Genomic DNA, 18,171 nt, shown 5'->3' with positions numbered 1-18,171 from the left:
AATTTACAGCTACTGTCCTTGTAGCCAATATTTCATTCTTCCATTTGCTAAAATAGTTTTAGACAATGTTACATATCCCTTGTTCCCCCTGAAGCATTTTTGCATCAATATGAGGTCGCTTAAAATATTAACTCAATGTAATTAAATTTTTTTTTATTGAGAATGATGCTTTGAATTACTGATGTTGCCGGCTGGTGTATCCTAATTAAGTGGCAAAAAAAACTGTTAAAGGAATATTGTCATTGCAGAAACAGGAGTAGGAAATAGTTATATTTAATCACTTGGACTGGTGTTTTTAAACACTTTATTGATGGTATAGAATGAAGGACATTGAAGGAACACTGTATCCAGTTCGCGTCCACTCTAGACTTCTTAACCAAACTACTCAAGTGTATTTGCTGGATATGGGATTCCTTAACCCATATAGCAAGGGGTAGAATTCCTTCTCAGACTTTTCTATAGACTTTTGTTTTGTTTGTCTTAGTAGTAGGAGAGTGGGAGTTACAGGCAGCTAACCATGGGGAGTTTTCAGGTATACCTGAAGTGTCTCCAGCCGTTTCCATGAGAAAATGGTGCACTAAACAATTATCTGGTTGCACTTAATGGGAACTTTATTCTGACCTTCATCTCCTTAATTTTCCACAGTTTTCTCTGTTGGCTTCTCTGCCCTTTTATTATATAGAAATAAGTATCATATTTGGTAAGCTGTGCATGCTTTTGATTAAACTCCTGAGAGGTTTGAAGTTCTTGACTCCTATCTCTTCCTTGATATATCAGGGTCAGTAAGCAGATGATGTATTGGGAGTACTTAAGCAAGGTACATGCTGATTTATGCACTTACTGATAAAATGTTCAGATCAAGTGACAAAGAAATTTCTCACTTGTAATATATTTTGACAGGCTCCTTCCTCTCAAATGTGCTTGAGAGGAATGTTTAAACGGGTAGGATAGCTCAGGAGGGCCACCCAAGACAAGACCCTAAATCTAAATTCTGTATACATCTTATAAACAAGAGGCAGTGGTTGATGCTAAACTGGTACCAAACAAAATTTTAGAAAATAATGACAGTGTAATGTCAGACCATATTTGTTTGGGCACCAATCTAACAAGGCATATAGTAAGCTATTGATAAACCAAATTGATATATATATATATATATATATATATGTTACATATAGTACTGTCAAAAAGTGCTATAAAGTAGGAATATTTTCAGAAACAGACATGTTAACAAAATGCAAAGTTAAGGAACATAAGAAAATTGAAATCAAATCAATATTTGTTGTGATCGCAATTTGCCTTAAAAACGGCATCAATTCTAGGTACACAACATTTTTCAAGGAACTACACAGTCCTTCTGTGGACTTAGGCAGCCTCAGTTACTTTTCTCTCGCAATGTAATCGCAGACAGACCCAATGATGTTGAGATCAGGAGACAAAACCATCACTTCCAGGGCTCATTGTTCGTCTTTACCCTGAAGATAGTTCCTAATGATTTAGGCTATATGTTTGGGGTCATTGTCATGCTGCAGGATATATTCTGGTGAATAAAATTGCCTCCCTGATGGTATTTTAGCCCCAAACTGAAATGCAGCCCCAAACTTGAAAGGAACCTCCATCATGCCTCATTGTTACCTTCAAACACAGTTTCCAGACTTTTGGAGAACAAACTGCCTTGTGCATAGCTAAGTATTTCATATTTTGATTCATCATGCTCTTTTTCTGCCCCACAGTTCCTTTGTTTTTGGTAATAGGTGAGTTGCTTTGTCTCCATGTCGGTGGTATGGCTTTTTGGCCATAAGTCTTCCATGATGACCACTTTTGACCAAGCTTTTCTGGACAGTAGATGAGTGTATGGTAGATTGATTTGATTTTTTTTTTGTTAAATGATAATTGTTTCTGAAAGCATTCTTGCTTTACAGCATTTTTTAACGCCTGCCTAAAGCTTTTGCACAGCACTTTATATAATAGCCATAATAAACATTTGCTCTCACTTTTCTCTCTATACTAAGCTATCATATACGTAATATATAACAAAAGTATAGTTATCACGAACAGGCATAGCTGAGAGCTCTCGGGTTTCGGCACATGGCCCTACTCTCCACCCATTTCCCCTCCAACAATGGCATGCCTCCCTCGACGCCAGTGGGACCTCCTATCTGCTTCCCGCAAGCAGGGTTTCGGGCATCCAAAAAATTCCCAGGTATGCTGACAGGCTATTGGACTTATTTACTCAACGGTAAAAAGAAAAAATGGTGTATGTTCTTTATTGTAGCATATTTAATTTTCCTTCTTAGATGTGTTGTGAGAGAAATGAAAGGAATGTACATTTCTCCTAACACGTGGATGTGGAAATAACCTGTATTTGTAAGAAGCATATCAGGGCTCTTTGTGTTTATCTCATAGAAGCAGATGTCACAGGCCCTTGGCCACGTGATTAAAGCTGCAATTCCTCCTTTTATTAGGAGCCAGTTGGCTTACTCTGTGACTTTGTTAAGCAATGCTTGATTGTATTGCAGGGTTTATAAGCTGAGATTTTTTACTGTGAAAATAAAAAAAAAATGGCTTTGTATGCATAGCTAAGCCATCAATTGTGCCAATGCAACAGATGCAGGGAGAAATTGGGACGGAGTGGCCACATTTAAAGAGAAGGAGATAATTGTTTAACATTTGTGTTACCATCAGCCTGCAGTGTATAACATATTCATCTTGTACAGTGCGGAGTTGTATATGATCTTTATATTCTGTCCAGACCTGAAGACCTTTGTTCGTTATTTCTACTTGCTCTTGGCTCAATTTTCACTCATGAGTCTCAATAGCAAGTGCTAATTCTGAGACTTGAACAGACTTGCAGTCCCCAGTATTTTGTTAATTGTATTCTCTTTTGAAATAATCCTTTAGTTTTGGGATAGAATTTATTTTAAATCAAACATGGGAATTCATTACTAACCTTTTAGTGAAAACAAGACTGCGCAAAAAAAACACAAAAAAACTGTCTGTAGTTTGTCTATATGAGCATGCTGCTATCCAACTTTCAAAAAAAGGCAAAATATATCTTTGTGGTGATATGATAAACCTTTACAAGTATGTTCAAGGTCAGTTGTCTTAAGATTGGAAGGTGTTTTTTGTCTTAAACATAGAGAAGGTTTCTTTGCTGTTAGGACAGTTAAATTGTGGAGTAGACTGTCACCTGAAGTAGTTTTGGCCAATTCAATTAATAAATCCACAAAATGTTTGGATGTTTTTATACGTGTAATAACCCTGGATGCATTTCATGAGCAGATAAGGTCATGTTGATCCAAGGTGAGTCCAACTGCCTTGCAGTCGAAGGAATTTCTTCCCTTTGAGATGACATTACCTTCTTCTGCATCAACTAATACGGTTTTGCGGAATTGTTAAAATTGATGGACTTTTGTCTTTTTTCAACCTAATAAACTTTGTAACTGTGTAATGTCACAGCATTTAGTGGTTCTATGTACTACTCATTGGGTGATAGCAGAAATCATTTCTGTTAGATTGTTTTGCATTTTGTCTTGGTACTCTGATAATAATAATAATCTGACGGTCATGCAAATTATTTATACAGAGGCGAAATGGAGAAGATATTCCGGTGGCCCAAACAAAAAATATCAACCACAGAAGATTTGCAGCCTCCTTTAGGTTGCGAGAGGTAACTAAGGCTGACGAAGACCTGTACAGATGTGTAACGCAATCTGAAAGGGGATCTGGTGTTTCAAATTTTGCACAGCTTATTGTTCGAGGTAAGTACTTTTCTTAATGCATACTCAGTACTGTATTTATTACAGCAGGACGGTTCAAGTTTGTTAACCTGAACCCATTATTTGTTTTGTGTCACTGTTTATAGCCTTGAAGATACCCTACTTCCTCCCATCATCGTCATTACAGATCTATAGTTAGACGTATAGTTAGCCCCAAGGTTTGCTGGCCAACACACTGCTAAAAATCAAACATAATACTGCAGGCTATGCCTCAAGAAGGTCCTCTTTGTTCTGTAACAGTTCAAAAGTTAATGTATGTAAATATTAAAAGTACTTAAGTGCTCTTGTGAGGAGTGATAGTTCACCTGGTAGTAACTTATAGTTGTTTGTAGCTATTTTTTTATTTTTTTTACCGTATGCATGTGATTGTTTTGAGATTTTGAGTAAAAACTGTTGCAGTGCATGCTGATATTGTGGTCTATGTTGACCAGCCATGCAGGGAAGGAAGTCCTTTAGAATCCCATCTAGGGCTGAAACAACTAATCGATGAAATCGATAATAATCGATAATGAAAATCGTTGTCAACGATTTTCATTATCGATTAATCGAATCGATTTTTATCGATTATAAAAATTATAATCCGACCTCAAACAGAGATCGGATTATAACACTAGAATCCAGATCCCCCGCAACGCTGCAGGGGACCTGGATTCCCCTCACTGTCGGCTGGTCTCTCACTTCCGTCTCTCTCCCCCTCCCATACACCCCTCTGACTCCTCCCCCTTCCTATACACCCCTCTGACTCCTCCCTCCTCCCATACATCACTCTGCCTCTCTACCCGGCTCCGTTACTGACTTCATAGAAGCCTCCGTGTAAGTGAAGGGCAGTAACGGAGGCTGTCTGTGCGCATCGTTTAGACCCCCACCGGCTGACAGAGGATCATCCTCTCTGTCAGCCGGTGGGGGTCTGCATCGCACAAACAGCCTCCGTTACTCACCTTCACTTACGCTGAGGCTTCTATGAAGCTGCAGTGAAAGTTCCTGTCAGTAACGGAGCCGGGTAGAGAGGCAGAGCGGTGTATGGGAGGGGGGAGGAGTCAGAGGGGTGTATGGGAGCCACCCTCCCATACACCACTCTGGCTCCTCCCCCTCCCATACGGCACTCTGCCTCTCTACCCGGCTCCCTGGTGTCTTGTGAACCTCCGTGGCTGACAGGAGGCAGAGTGGAGTATGGGAGGGGGGAGGAGGCAGAGTGGAGTATGGGAGGGGGGAGGGGCCAAAGTGATGTATGGGAGGGGGAGGAGCCAGAGTGATGTATGGGAGGGGCCAAAGTGCTGTATGGGAGTGGGAGGAGCCAGAGTGCTGTATGGGAGTGGGAGGAGCCAGAGTGGTGTATGGGAGGGGGAGGAGCCAGAGTGGAGTATGGGAGGGGGAGGAGGCAAATTGATGTATGGGAGGGGGAGGGGCCACAGTGGAGAATTGGAGGGGGAGGAGGCAAAGTGATGTATGGGAGGGGGAGGGGCCAAAGTGATGGAGGGGAGGAGGCAGAGTGATGTGTGGGAGGGGGAGGAGCCAGAGTGGAGTATGGGAGGGGGCAAAGTGGTGTATGGGAGGGGCCAAAGTGATGTATGGGAGTGGGATGAGCCAGATTGGTGTATGGGAGGGGGAGGAGCCAGAGTGGTGTATAGGAGGGGGGAGGAGCCAGAGTGGTGTATGGGAGGGGAGGAGCCAGAGTGGTGTATGGGAGGGGGAGGAGCCAGAGTGGTGTATGGGTGAGTTATAGTGGTGTATGGGGGGTATTATGAATTTCAGGGCATATAGGGGGTATAAGGCATATCGATATTAGGCATATCAGGGGGGCATAAAACATATCTGGGGGTAAAAGGTATATCAGGGGGCTCAGTGGCATATAGGGGGTATAAGGCATATCGATATTAGGCATATCAGGGGGGCATAAAACATATCTGGGGCTAAAAGGTATATCAGGGGGCTCAGTGGCATATAGGGGGTATAAGGCATATCGATATTAGGCATATCAGGGGGGCATAAAACATATCTGGGGGTAAAAGGTATATCAGGGGGCTCAGTGGCATATAGGGGGTATAAGGCATATCGATATTAGGCATATCAGGGGGGCATAAAACATATCTGGGGGTAAAAGGTATATCAGGGGGCTCAGTTGCATATCACTGGCATATAAGAGGTATAAGGCATATATGGGGGCAGAGTGGCAAGCTGGGGGTCAGATGTGCATAACCGGGGGCAGTTTGGTAAATAAAAAAAATGTAAACAAGGCTTTTTTCTCATAGTTTTTATTAAATATGAAAAATAGTTAACATATGAATTAATATTTACTAATAACTTTGTATTAAAACCTAGTTTGAGAAACACTGTGTTTGGGTTCTTGTAGCTTTTATTATTATGTCAGTAAAATAAGAAGGTGAATAGAGAGAGGCCATTGCAATAAAGAGATGAAAGTGTAAATTGTACGTTTTTTATTACATTATTTTAAATAGAAAAAAAATTAACATTTTTATCCGATTAATCGAAAAAATAATCGCCCAACTAATCGATTATTAAAATAATCGTTAGTTGCAGCCCTAATCCCATCACAACTAATATTTGTTTCCTGATGCTTTTGTTAGTAGTGCTGGCATTGACACCGCCAATTTATGGACTGATCATTACATAATGTAGCCAACGTCTGATTGTTAGTGAGTAGACCCAGGATTTGTCCATCGCTCTAACCTGAAATCTGATGTATCATACACTCAGACGCTGACTCTCCAAGCTTTATATGTTAAGCATCATTCGTGAGCTTTATAATTTGCTGTACAAAGAGATTTCACTAAGCAGTCACCTATCTTTTCTATAAATGTGTACTTGTCTGTATTTGTGAGCCTTCTCAGCGTGTCCTAACAAAAGTCTTCATTAGTAATGAAAAGTCTTTAGAAATCCCCAGCTGTCTCTTGATTACAGCAAACCATACGGTAATTCACTTGGTAGTGTAAGTATTACAGATGAGTTAATGACCTTAATTACCTGTTAGCTAATTAAATTTATTCCAAAGTGAAACTAATGGAAATAGAATGCTCCCAAAGTTATGTATGTCTTTCTTTAGATAGGTATTTACAGTATATCTTTTGGAAGAAGATTTTGGGGGGCATAGTGTGGCCAGAAGTTCCTCATTATGTGGTCAATTTACAGGAACACTGTTAGAATTAGCCCATGTTACTTTAAAGACGATTAAGCAGCAGTACCATATTCCTTGCCAATATGTGAGTTTGGGACCAAAATGTATGGTCCCAAATGTATGGTTTCACCCTTGGAGGACCAAGCATGCAGTAGACCTAAGTAGTTTTCTTGGTTCCACCGTTTGCCTTAAAAACAATATATGGCAATGCATTCTAATAATAAGAAAAATGCACTTATGTTGTGTGAACTCTTGGCTGTACACAAAGGAAATAACATTAACCATCAAATATATGTCTTAATCCCTGATTGGAGGGTGGTGGGTATTCAGCTTCATCTGTGCGAAGGCAATGTTAAGGATTAACCATGATGACAGCCCCTGTATCTCGGTGGCACGTTAAATCTGACATCCTGCTTTATGCAGTGGAAAGATGATAATTTTAAGGGAAAGTTTGGGGCCACTGATACGAATTGCCATTAATATGACTTGGCAGCATATTGCCCATTGTGAACGATGACCTAAGGGCAAGAGTTTATTAGTGCATTTCCTTCCAAAGACGAAATGACAGGGCATGCCCATGGCTGCTTGCTTTCTTTCTCCTTTTTTTCTAGTTCTTTTTTTTTTTTTATAACAAATGAATTTTCCCATTTTGCTTGAACTGCATAATATTGATCTGGGTGTTAACATAGCCAGAGGATGAGGAAAAACACACACAATTTACTTTGTCATCATTTTCACACTGCTACCTCATCATGTTGAGCTTTACTATATATTTTCTGCTTGGTGGAGCCTATCTTTGTTGATGGAATACTTATGTGACACCATATTGGGCCATAAATAAAATAACTATGTTTGCTTTAAAATAGGCAGTAACCCAGCTAGCTGCTGGATGTTACCCCCGTAGGCTGTCTCCTGCCTTGTGCCTATCCTATTTTTATCATTTTAACTGGTTGCTTCTTTTTCATTTTGGACAATACTTTTTTGCTATGTTTATTTAAGAGGTTAACATGCGGTACAAATAGCAGTGGGTTTGCTCTTGATGCGTACCTCAGTACTTGCCAGTATTTTCGGCAATGGTCGTAATGGTAAGGTGACTTATTTTCTTGCTTTAGTACACCATTGGACGTTCTCAAGCTTTCAAGGCCACCAAAAGGTATTTATGGACCGGACCGATATTTGGACAGCACTTCCTACCCTGTTGTGCAAATTTGTGGGTAGTTGCAGTAAATGGTAAATTAAAACATACTTTATTATCTAAAAAGTTAGAGAACAGTACAAAGGTGCATGTTTTCTTAATCTTTGCTGCCACCGATATTCAACTTCTCAGGTCACTTACTAACATTTCACAGCAGGCTTAGGGAATCATTGTCATTCTTAAACAAATCTAAAGCATGATACATGGGTTTTTTTCTCATATTTATATTTTAAAGCCCAATTTCTATGAAACAGCTTGGAATGCTTTGGAATAATAAAATGATGGTGGTAGAACCTTTGCAGCTGTAAAAGGTTATATCTTTGTTTTTCCTTTTTCTGTTGTTTTTGATGTAAAATGTCAGGCTGAGGTTAAAATATCCCATTTCATACTCATTAATTTTTTGTAAGCTTCTCACGTCAAATCTACCAAGGATATTGCAGTTCGTTGTGAGCATCTATTTTACTTGAAATTATTTTCTTGAAATCATTTGCAGTTAGTGGCAAGACTTCATTCCTTACAATAGTTGAATTCAATGTTTTTCCCTGTAAGGGATTCTTGTTATTTCTGGTACTTTTGTCTTGTAGCTGTTTTTAAAATGTGAGGCTTGGGGTAACTAAGAAATATCATTACATAAGTTATGGTGGGTAAAAGGTGATGGAAACCCTTCCACTAAAATTTAAGTTTTACCCACCATAACTTATGTAATGATATTTCTTAGTTACCCCAAGCCTCAACTTTTAAGCCAGTATCACAACCTCATGCTGACGAGTCCCATGAAGGACGAAACAGCTGTCCATGAGTGGTGATCTGGCTATTGTACCTCTTCCTGAGTTTTGTCTAAAGGCTGTCTTGTACAGCGGGCAGTTACTTTCAAGGAATCCATGTATAAAGTGGATATAGAGGCAAAGGTGATAATTGTTAACCTTATTTGCATGTGCCTACCCAGAATCCCTTGTGGTTGTGAAAGCACCATGAGATTTCTGAGGGAAAAGCAAGCCTTCTGGCTTGTCTGGTGTCTGTAGATGAGTGTTTAATAATACTTCTACTACCCCTTAAATTTTAGTGGAAGGGTTTCCATCACCTTTTACCCACCATAACTTATGTAATGATATTTCTTAGTTACCCCAAGCCTCAACTTTTAAGCCAGTATCACAACCTCATGCTGACGAGTCCCATGAAGGATGAAACAGCTGTCCATGAGTGGTGATCTGGCTATTGTACCTCTTCCTGAGTTTTGTCTAAAGGCTGTCTTGTACAGCGGGCAGTTACTTTCAAGGAATCCATGTATAAAGTGGATATAGAGGCAAATGTGATAATTGTTAACCTTATTTGCATGTGCCTACCCAGAATCCCTTGTGGTTGTGAAAGCACCATGAGATTTCTGAGGGAAAAGCAAGCCTTCTGGCTTGTCTGGTGTCTGTAGATGAGTGTTTAATAATACTTCTACTACCCCTTATAATAAAGAACTAATTCACAGTATTTATGAAATTTCAGTGGCTCAGGGCTTTTATTATTGTTTTTGGCAGCTGTTAAGGTAAAATAGCCTGTCAAACACTTCAGCACATTGTAAATTGAATTACCTCTTAGTTTTTCAGAGAACTCGCTGACAGGATCATGTAAGCTATGCTAATGTCGTAGGTAATTTGTTACATGAGAAGTCCCTTTTTCCATGTGCTTTTCTGATCTTTATCGTCAAACATGATAAATGATCTAACCCACACTGTGGAAATGAAAATGAAATGGATAATTGGATTGTATGTCTAAATTGCGGCTAGAAAGAGTTGTTTAGTCCGTAGCTGAAATTTGTAATGGAGTCTGAAAAATTCTGTATATTTGTAAATCATTTGTCAGGTAGTGTTTCAGGGAGAGGTGGTTTGAGTATGATTTCCCTATATAAATGATATGAAAGGGTTTATGTACACAACAAAAAATTTTTTGTGCAACCAATTACATTCCCTGCCCATTCGGTATAGCTGAAAATTTGTGCCCAGATTTAATCTCATTCCCTCTCACGCTCTCTAAATGCTTCCCACCTTCTCTGCTGAATAGCCTTTTTCTGTATCTTCTATCTTCCTTCTTTTCTCTCTATTATATTTTCAATCCTTAACCTGGTATCTTCTATCTTCATCCGCATCTCCGTGGACATAACCCGGAAACTTCTGCAAAAGTGTTGCCGCTTGTGGTGACGTCATCTCCCTCGATTGGAGGATCCGGGGAGGACGTCACCGCAGCGCTGCCATTTTGGTGGAAGTTGCCAGGTTATGTCTGCGGAGATGCAGACGAAGAAAGAAGATACCAGATTAAGGACTGAAGATGCGAAACTGGTCTGGCGAGAAGGTAGGAAACTTTTAGATAGCGTGAGAGTGGCTTTGTTTTCAGGGCTTTTAGTTAATACCCTATGTTCTTGTTAAAAATGCTGTTATCTAATGTATGGCTGCCCCATCCTTGAGGTGAGAAATAAGGCTAAAAATCTTGTGTGTGTGTGTTAGCATGAGTTTGTATGGGTAAGTGTTTTGGCATGAGTATGTATATCTAAGTGAGGGGATATATAGAGGGAATGTTTGTTTGCAGGAGTGTATGTAAATATGTGTGCTAGTACAGTATATATGTTATTTACTGGAGGGAGGACAGAGGCTAAAAAGGCCACTTGGCTTAACCTATCCCTGGGCCCTTTCCTAAACGGCTACTGTAAAATGATACATGTCTGATTATACATTTGTCAGATTAAATAGTTGCTCCATAAATATGAATCTCTGGCTATATTTGTTATTGTCTATATAACCTATTTTATATAACTATGCAGTCTGTTGGTGCTATATAAATAAAATATAACAGGAATCATCCTAGAAGACCTGAAACAAGGACAGTGATAGACATCTCTAGTGCAAAATTGAATGCTACAATTGTAATATGATTTGCGTTTAATTCAATACATTTATCTTCTAAAATTGCCTGTGCTCTTTTTCTTTATGCATGGACACATTTTATGTTTCCCAGTAATTATATTATCATGTTGATGAGAGAGGGCTGTAGATTTATCTTTCTCACTGACATAATTAATATCTGTGCTGTCTGCATACAACTATAAAAATATCTATACATTTGCAGAGAATATAGTTGAATGGTTATCTATTTGAAGCAACCTATAGAAAAGTTAAATAGTATACGCATAATACACTTTGTTAAATCATCATCATATTCTTGTGAACATTGATTATTAAATACATTTGTTTAGCCAAACTCTTCATTTATGCTTTCACATGAAATGTTGTTGGTTTTATAGTTGACCCTTTTAAGCAAATACTTGCAAAGACTGTTATCAATCTGTTTTATTCTTTCATTGCTGGTAACACTAGACACTGCCACAGATGATTCCAGTTAATCTGCTCACACTATACACTGTGTTGTTAGTAGCTGGGCGGGACTGTTGGTCTTAATCCTAGATGTGGAATTATACTATTAACAGTTCTCGCTCAATTAATTCATTATAATGGAAGCCATTTAAAGAGATATACATTTTTTTCATATAAATCAATGCATCCCTCAATTACACCAGATTTGGTTCAGGAAGTTAAGGATTGTGAAAATTCCATGCTGAGCTATCGGAGAGGCTCACCATACTTTTGTTAATTTGACACTTTAACTTACTTCCTTGTTCATAATGTCATTCTTTACACATCAGTATCAAGCAAAGGTGCCCTCTTGATTAAAGTAGTGGCCCCCAGGTCTGGTGTCCTAGGAAGCCAACTAGTAGGTTTGCTGAAATTTGTGTATCTTCAGGCACTTTTGTTATCAAAAAAATAGCCATGTGCGTCCTGAGTCATTAAGGGATGTTATGACCAAAGTTGTTGACTTTGGACTAAAGGGGAAAAAATAGCTTGTCAGATTTAGGAGGTTTTGTATTTACATGATACAGAGCTCACTTGGACAGTTACAGGTTTTCATGAAAGCAACATACTACTAATGAGTTTTTGTAACTCTTTAAATTGATTCATTGTGTGCTCTCATGAACTCTTTGGGGTACTTTTACCCAAACAGCACATTTCTTGACCTAATGATTAGAAAAAGTAATATGCCACCTCCAAACCCATATCCACTATTCTTATTGACCAAGACTGGTAAAATTCCCTTGGCATTGACTAATCTTTAATAGGGTGGGACTGTCATATATTAGATACGTAGATATGCTTGAGCATTACATGCAGTTCTTTGCGGATATGTCCCTTACCACAAGTTCTCGATTGTCAGTGTTGACACAATCATATAAATGGCCTAGATTGCTAACACTACCACCACCACCAATTTCTCTTACCATAGAATTCAAGTTAGTAATTAAATCATAGACCGCCCTAGAAACACTATTGGCATACCTTGGAACTTTCTAAATGAGATGACCCTGAGACTTTATATTAACCCTGTAATACCTTTTAGTGAAGATTCTATGTAGTGATTCGTGAAATGTATTAACCAAATGGCTCCAATACCGGCTCTCACAGGAACCTTGACTTATTATTTAAAGATACACTTCATGAAATCACCTGCATTTAATTAGGGAAATCAACCATCACATACTGGTAGCAAAAGCCCCAATTAGAAGCCTTCTATATCATCACAGCCATGTAGAACAAGAGTCAGCTCCGCACTCTGTGACCCTGAGGATTTGCCCCTTCTCTTTGAGACTAGGGCAAAAACTCTTAGATTTGGCATTCAAACCCTGAGAGTTCCCAGGTATGACTATTAGCCATGTCAGTCACTCATCAGAAGTCAGTAGCATAGGACAGTTTACTTATCCCTCTGGCACATAAAGGATCAAATGACCTCATATCTGATCACTGCACGCTGTATGTATGCTTAGGTATATGCACTGCTACCCGTTTAACAAGCCCTCTGTACAGTCTGCTAAAGTCAGTCCCCAATTTTACTTATTACTTGAAGGAGATAATAAAATGATGGTCTCAGTGTTTTGAATCAAGGTGAACAAAATGCCACAGTGATGCATAGGATAGGAAATTCAGCATGCAGAAGTTAGCAGTTTCTGATGTGAAATAATTCCAGTTTCAGCAATTCAAGAAGTCTGCAAGTGGCATGTCACAAAGATTAAATGCTTCCACCAGCATTATAGCGGAGAGATCTTGTGTGTGCGGAGATGTACAGTTCAAAAGGATAACTTCCTAGTTAACCTCTGTAGCGCCAGAGAGTAGATGCGACCCCATTTATCTCTTCCTGTAATCTGTTGTCAAACTATCGGTCTCAAAAAGGGCAAATCGGATTTATTTATTTATTTTTAAAATAACCCCTCTAATAAGTGGAGGTTCTATCTTCAGTAGTTAATTGAAGTTAGATTAAAAGTAATATAAAATATGCTTTATTGGTGCCATAGTGGGTTTTCCTCCCTTGGCTTTTAACATTTGCATATTTTCGGTGTCTGGAGTAAGTACATTTTTTGTTGCTCAGGCGACGCTTGCTGCGCTTCTATATGCGGTAACATCGGCTGATATAGAAGTATAGTGTGCAGCTGCATAAATCAGCCACTAGCCTTAAAGAGATACAGCAAATTTCTGTTCCCATTCCATTCCTTAGTCAGAGGAGCCATCTGGGTGGTGAAGACTGAGTCATTCTATTGTTTACCACAATGCCATGCAATAAGCAGCATGGTGTTTGTCTAGTAGAGTGGGCTAAGAACAGAGCTAGAACACATACACATGACTAATATGAAGCTGTCTGAAAACATGTGAAAATTTGAATTCTAAGAATTTTTTTTGAAAACTGATTTTTCATGTGATTACATTTGTAGTGTCAAAAAGGTACTCAACACCTGATAATTAGAAGATGGTAACACAATATACATGAATGTGTCTGTGGTTTGTGAAATGTATGATGCATAAAGAATTAGAAATCATTGTTACATCTTTCCAAACAACTGCATAAAAAGTACAACTAACTACTTTAATGAAATATTGTAGTGCATGTGTATGCATATCGGTGTAATCCTTTTGCGTGATGGAGTGACGTGGTTTATGAGCGGTGGGAATTGTAACAGGATAACTTGAATCAGATTACAGATAATATAGCTAGATATGAACCTTTAGAAAACAAATGTGTTTTCTAAACAAAACATTTCAGCAATGTAACAATCCTGCTGATCAGTTAATACAGTAGAATGTCAATATTTATCATTTAATTTCCTGTTAGTGTACCTGTGTGTGTGTGTGTGTGTGTGTGTGTATATATAATATATATGTATATATATATATATATAATGTATGTATATTTCATGTATATTTAAATCCATTCAGTTGCCAAAGTAAAGCAGTAATAATGGGAAGGAGAAATTACACGTCATAAGAACAGTAAATTATTATGGCTGTTCCCATGGCATACATGTAAAGTGGGTTTCTAATACATATATATTGCTTATTTTGATCTCTAAAAAATATCGCCTAGGTTTATTTAGTGTACCGAACTGTGAGGTAGGATTTGGCGAATGTGACATATCCACTTTAAACTGCAAGTTTTTCTGTCATGGCTGTTATTTAAATATTATGTTTATATGCTCTGTATAATACTTCTAAGAATTATTTGGTAGCGCAATCATATACATATTATGGCTCTCCCAATACGTTATAAGATTACAATGTTATCCCAATAACGCAGAATCCTTTTTATTGCCTGTGCACATTGGCAGGCTAAAATAATATATTAAAAGATATTAGAAACTCCGAACTGATCTTTTAGGATTCAAGATGAAACCTGTTCAACCTGAGGGAGTTTTTGGTGTATACTAATCTCTCTGATATATAAATATGTATTGTGTGTGTCTGTGTTGTAAAGAACAATTACTAGTTAAATTGCTAACTGATTAAACTGCATACATAATTTATAGGGACAGGAGGGTGCTTATAAAAATGCTACTGCCTTTTTTCCCCTCAACAAAGTGCACATGCTAATGCGGTAATGCGTGTTACCTCCGCTATGGTTTTCTATAAACCTAAAGCATTCATGGAGGTAGAACGTGTTTGGAACTCCCTAGCATAGGTTACCCAGAGCCCTTAGGAGGGGTTGGTTTGTACAGGGGAGGGGCTAGTCTGTAGTAGGTGGAGAATGGGAGGGATGTGTGGAGAGAGGCGGTAGTGGGTGTGGTCAAGTAATTTCCCTTCCCTGATAAAGAAGACAATTGGGTGAAAAAGCAGTTCACCTGGAGAAGTTCCAGGGTATACTCTTCACTGTATTCTGTATAGCTTTTGTCCTGTGATTACATGGATAGATATTTTGATTTATGACTTTACAAACATAGTTTCTAAAATGTTAAGTGAAAAGTGTTTTATATGGTCAGAGATGGACACTTTTGTTTTAAAGGGTCTGTTTAGAGCCGTGGCAATGGGGAGGCTTTACCAAAGCTTATGTGCTTTTGGTAGCTAGTTATGTAAGGTAAGGTAAGACGTATTTATGTATTTTTTAACCCCTTTACGGCAATTGACATGCCAGACACATCACGGAAAAATATCTTGTTGGCGAGAGTTCAGTAAATGAGAGAGAAGAAAATTACAGCTAAACACAAACACCGCTGAAATGTTTGTATGTGTGAAATGAGAATTGTAGGGCTGTACAACATAGTACGTTCATACCCACTAAACGTTGTGAGGGGAAGAAAGAGAAATGAGGCATTTGGGTCCCAAAGTGGGACACTTTGGAAGAACTTGTCATACTTTCTGTGGTCATCACACATTTCTATGTGCCATCAAATACTCTCATACATCTCAAAGACAAACTGCATACCTTAATGTTTGTCACATTAAATATTTACATACAAATGTTTAAAATGCATGCTTCAATGATTTTAGAGTATAATTATGAAAATGTATAGCTAGGAGTTTTAGGTAACTCCCATCCATCATGCTTATGTTATCCAGTATTTCCAAGCATTCCACAGTTACGGTTTGTTTTTATATTAGGTTTTAGTTTAGCTTCCCTATTACACTGCAGCGCTCAGTTTGGTCTTTCAGTACCATCATAGGTGGCATACTGTGGCTCTTGTTACATGTACCATTGTGGTTTATTACCCACACAAGTCTTGTTTAGAAATATAGACCTCTGAAAGCAAGAACCGGATGTAGCAATTTCCAAATTCCTTTGGCTGCCCGTAGTTCTTCCCATCTGCCCATAAATATTTTTACATATTTGATAAGTTCTTGGGGAATACATATAGCCTGTGTAGCAGTGAACCCAAAAAACACCTTAAGTGTTGGGGGGTTATGATATTGCAGGAGTGTATCCATGGACGTCTATTACCCCTCTTTGTGTCGCTTTAATTCCACCCTGTTTGATAAACATTAAGTTTCTTTAACTTGCAAGTTGCATGTATTTATTTAAAATCATATTTCTTAACTGCGTACATGGAGGAATGTACTGCTTTTAGGGGGAAATTATTCCATCTTGTGCACCACTTACTGATGTATACTAATTAATCGAAGCAAATAAGTGAATGTTTCAGTCATCTGGCAAGAAGACAAGAAGTCTGTTCTGCCCCTTTCATATTATTCTGTGTATTAAGTTATTTTTAGACTGTCTCTCAATGATATGTAGTAAAGGTGATTTTTTTTTTTTTTTTTTTATTTCCTCCCTTTTTTCTTATATAAATATAAAGTTAAATTAAAATTTTAACGTCTCCCTCCTCCCTAATTTTCTTTTAAAATATACCCCATTGTTTTAGCAGCCCAACTGAAATGGCACTTTGTGCTCTTAAAATAAAGGTTCCCTGCAGCCAAAACTGCGTGAGATTTTTTCTTTTCCCAGAATGTTTGCTTTGGCCGATGAACACACTATTGTAGAAAGTTTTGGTCGAGTGCATGATATGATGCCTGTCCCTGTACAAGCTATAGTACTTCCGCTCAAACACATACTAACCTTTGTGTGAGTTTGGCAAACCTCTTCACTGTATAACACTTGTAAGTGCTCCACTGTTTTGTAATGTGTGTGTGTGTGTTATGCAATGATGTATCAGGCCAAACACAGTTAAATGATATCCCTGGATTTATATGATTTTTGTTCCAATCAAATACATTTTGATTAGGATTAGCAGGCAGGAGGTACAAGCAAGTACTTCTGAAACCCAAATGTTGCAGCTCAAGGCAATTTAAATAAATGAATAATGAAAGTTCGGATGACAACGAATTACCGACAGTCGTCTGACTTTTTCATTTTGTAACCTTGGAACACGTTGAGAAACCTCTGGCTAGGCTGGATTATATAACAGATACGTTTGTTTTTGATGAATGTGCCACCTAAATTCATGATTCCGGCATATGTTACAACACCTTGAGTATGTGGCCATCTGGCCTGCAACAGTCAGCCATCGTTACTGTTACTCTTATTTTTCACAGTTTTTCTACAGAAGGTAAAAAAAAGGTCTTCATATTGCAGAAAACATTTTTTATATTGCTATTTAATTTAGCAATTGGCTTTTGAACCAATTGTCACGTAACAATATAGCAGTACTATGAAAATATGCATGTCCTTTGAAAGGCTTAGTAGCATTTGAGTTCTAATTGCGTTCTAATTCTATTGTGTCAGCACAAGCTGTAACTGTCCTTCCACTTTAACATTTGAATATATATTGAATATATTTTTTTTCCCTTTACAGAGCCACCCCGACCAATTGCTCCACCACAACTCCTTGGCGTTGGTCCTACATACTTGCTGATTCAGCTAAATGCCAACTCTATCATCGGTGATGGTCCCATCATATTGAAAGAGGTGGAATACAGGATGACCAGTGGTACATGGACAGAAACCCATGCAGTGAATGCTCCCACCTATAAGCTTTGGCATTTAGATCCTGACACGGAGTATGAGATTCGGGTTCTTCTAACAAGGCCAGGAGAAGGTGGCACGGGACAACCTGGTCCTCCACTTATTACAAGGACCAAGTGTGCAGGTAGGTGAAAAACAAAAATATGCAGTGGTGCATTGCAGCTGCCTGCATCATCCCCAGTCAATCCCTAGAACCTACATCTGTGGCATTCATAGTGTAAATGGGCTGACAGTGGGCATGGCTAAACACATCC

At 38.5% G+C, this 18,171-nt stretch overlaps 1 protein-coding gene across 1 annotated transcript in view; it reads left to right on the top strand.

Moving 5' to 3' along the window:
- LOC149275962 (receptor-type tyrosine-protein phosphatase kappa-like) overlaps positions 1 to 18,041 on the top strand; it is a gene marked incomplete at its 3' end in the record, with an annotated part of 88,995 nt that extends 70,954 nt beyond the window's left edge. Inside the window, exons 7-8 of the mRNA XM_089504076.1 lie at positions 3,587 to 3,761; positions 17,748 to 18,041. Of these exons, the coding sequence (XP_089360202.1) occupies positions 3,587 to 3,761; positions 17,748 to 18,041 (469 nt within the window). The remainder of the gene's footprint in view (positions 1 to 3,586; positions 3,762 to 17,747) is intronic.
- Positions 18,042 to 18,171: the final 130 nt, after the last annotated feature.

This window comes from Sceloporus occidentalis, unplaced genomic scaffold (genome assembly GCF_023333645.1).
Source record: "Sceloporus occidentalis isolate IW3139 unplaced genomic scaffold, rSceOcc1.0.p SCAF_254, whole genome shotgun sequence".
NCBI lineage: Eukaryota > Metazoa > Chordata > Lepidosauria > Squamata > Phrynosomatidae > Sceloporus > Sceloporus occidentalis.
This window is presented reverse-complemented; position numbering and strand designations above follow the sequence as displayed.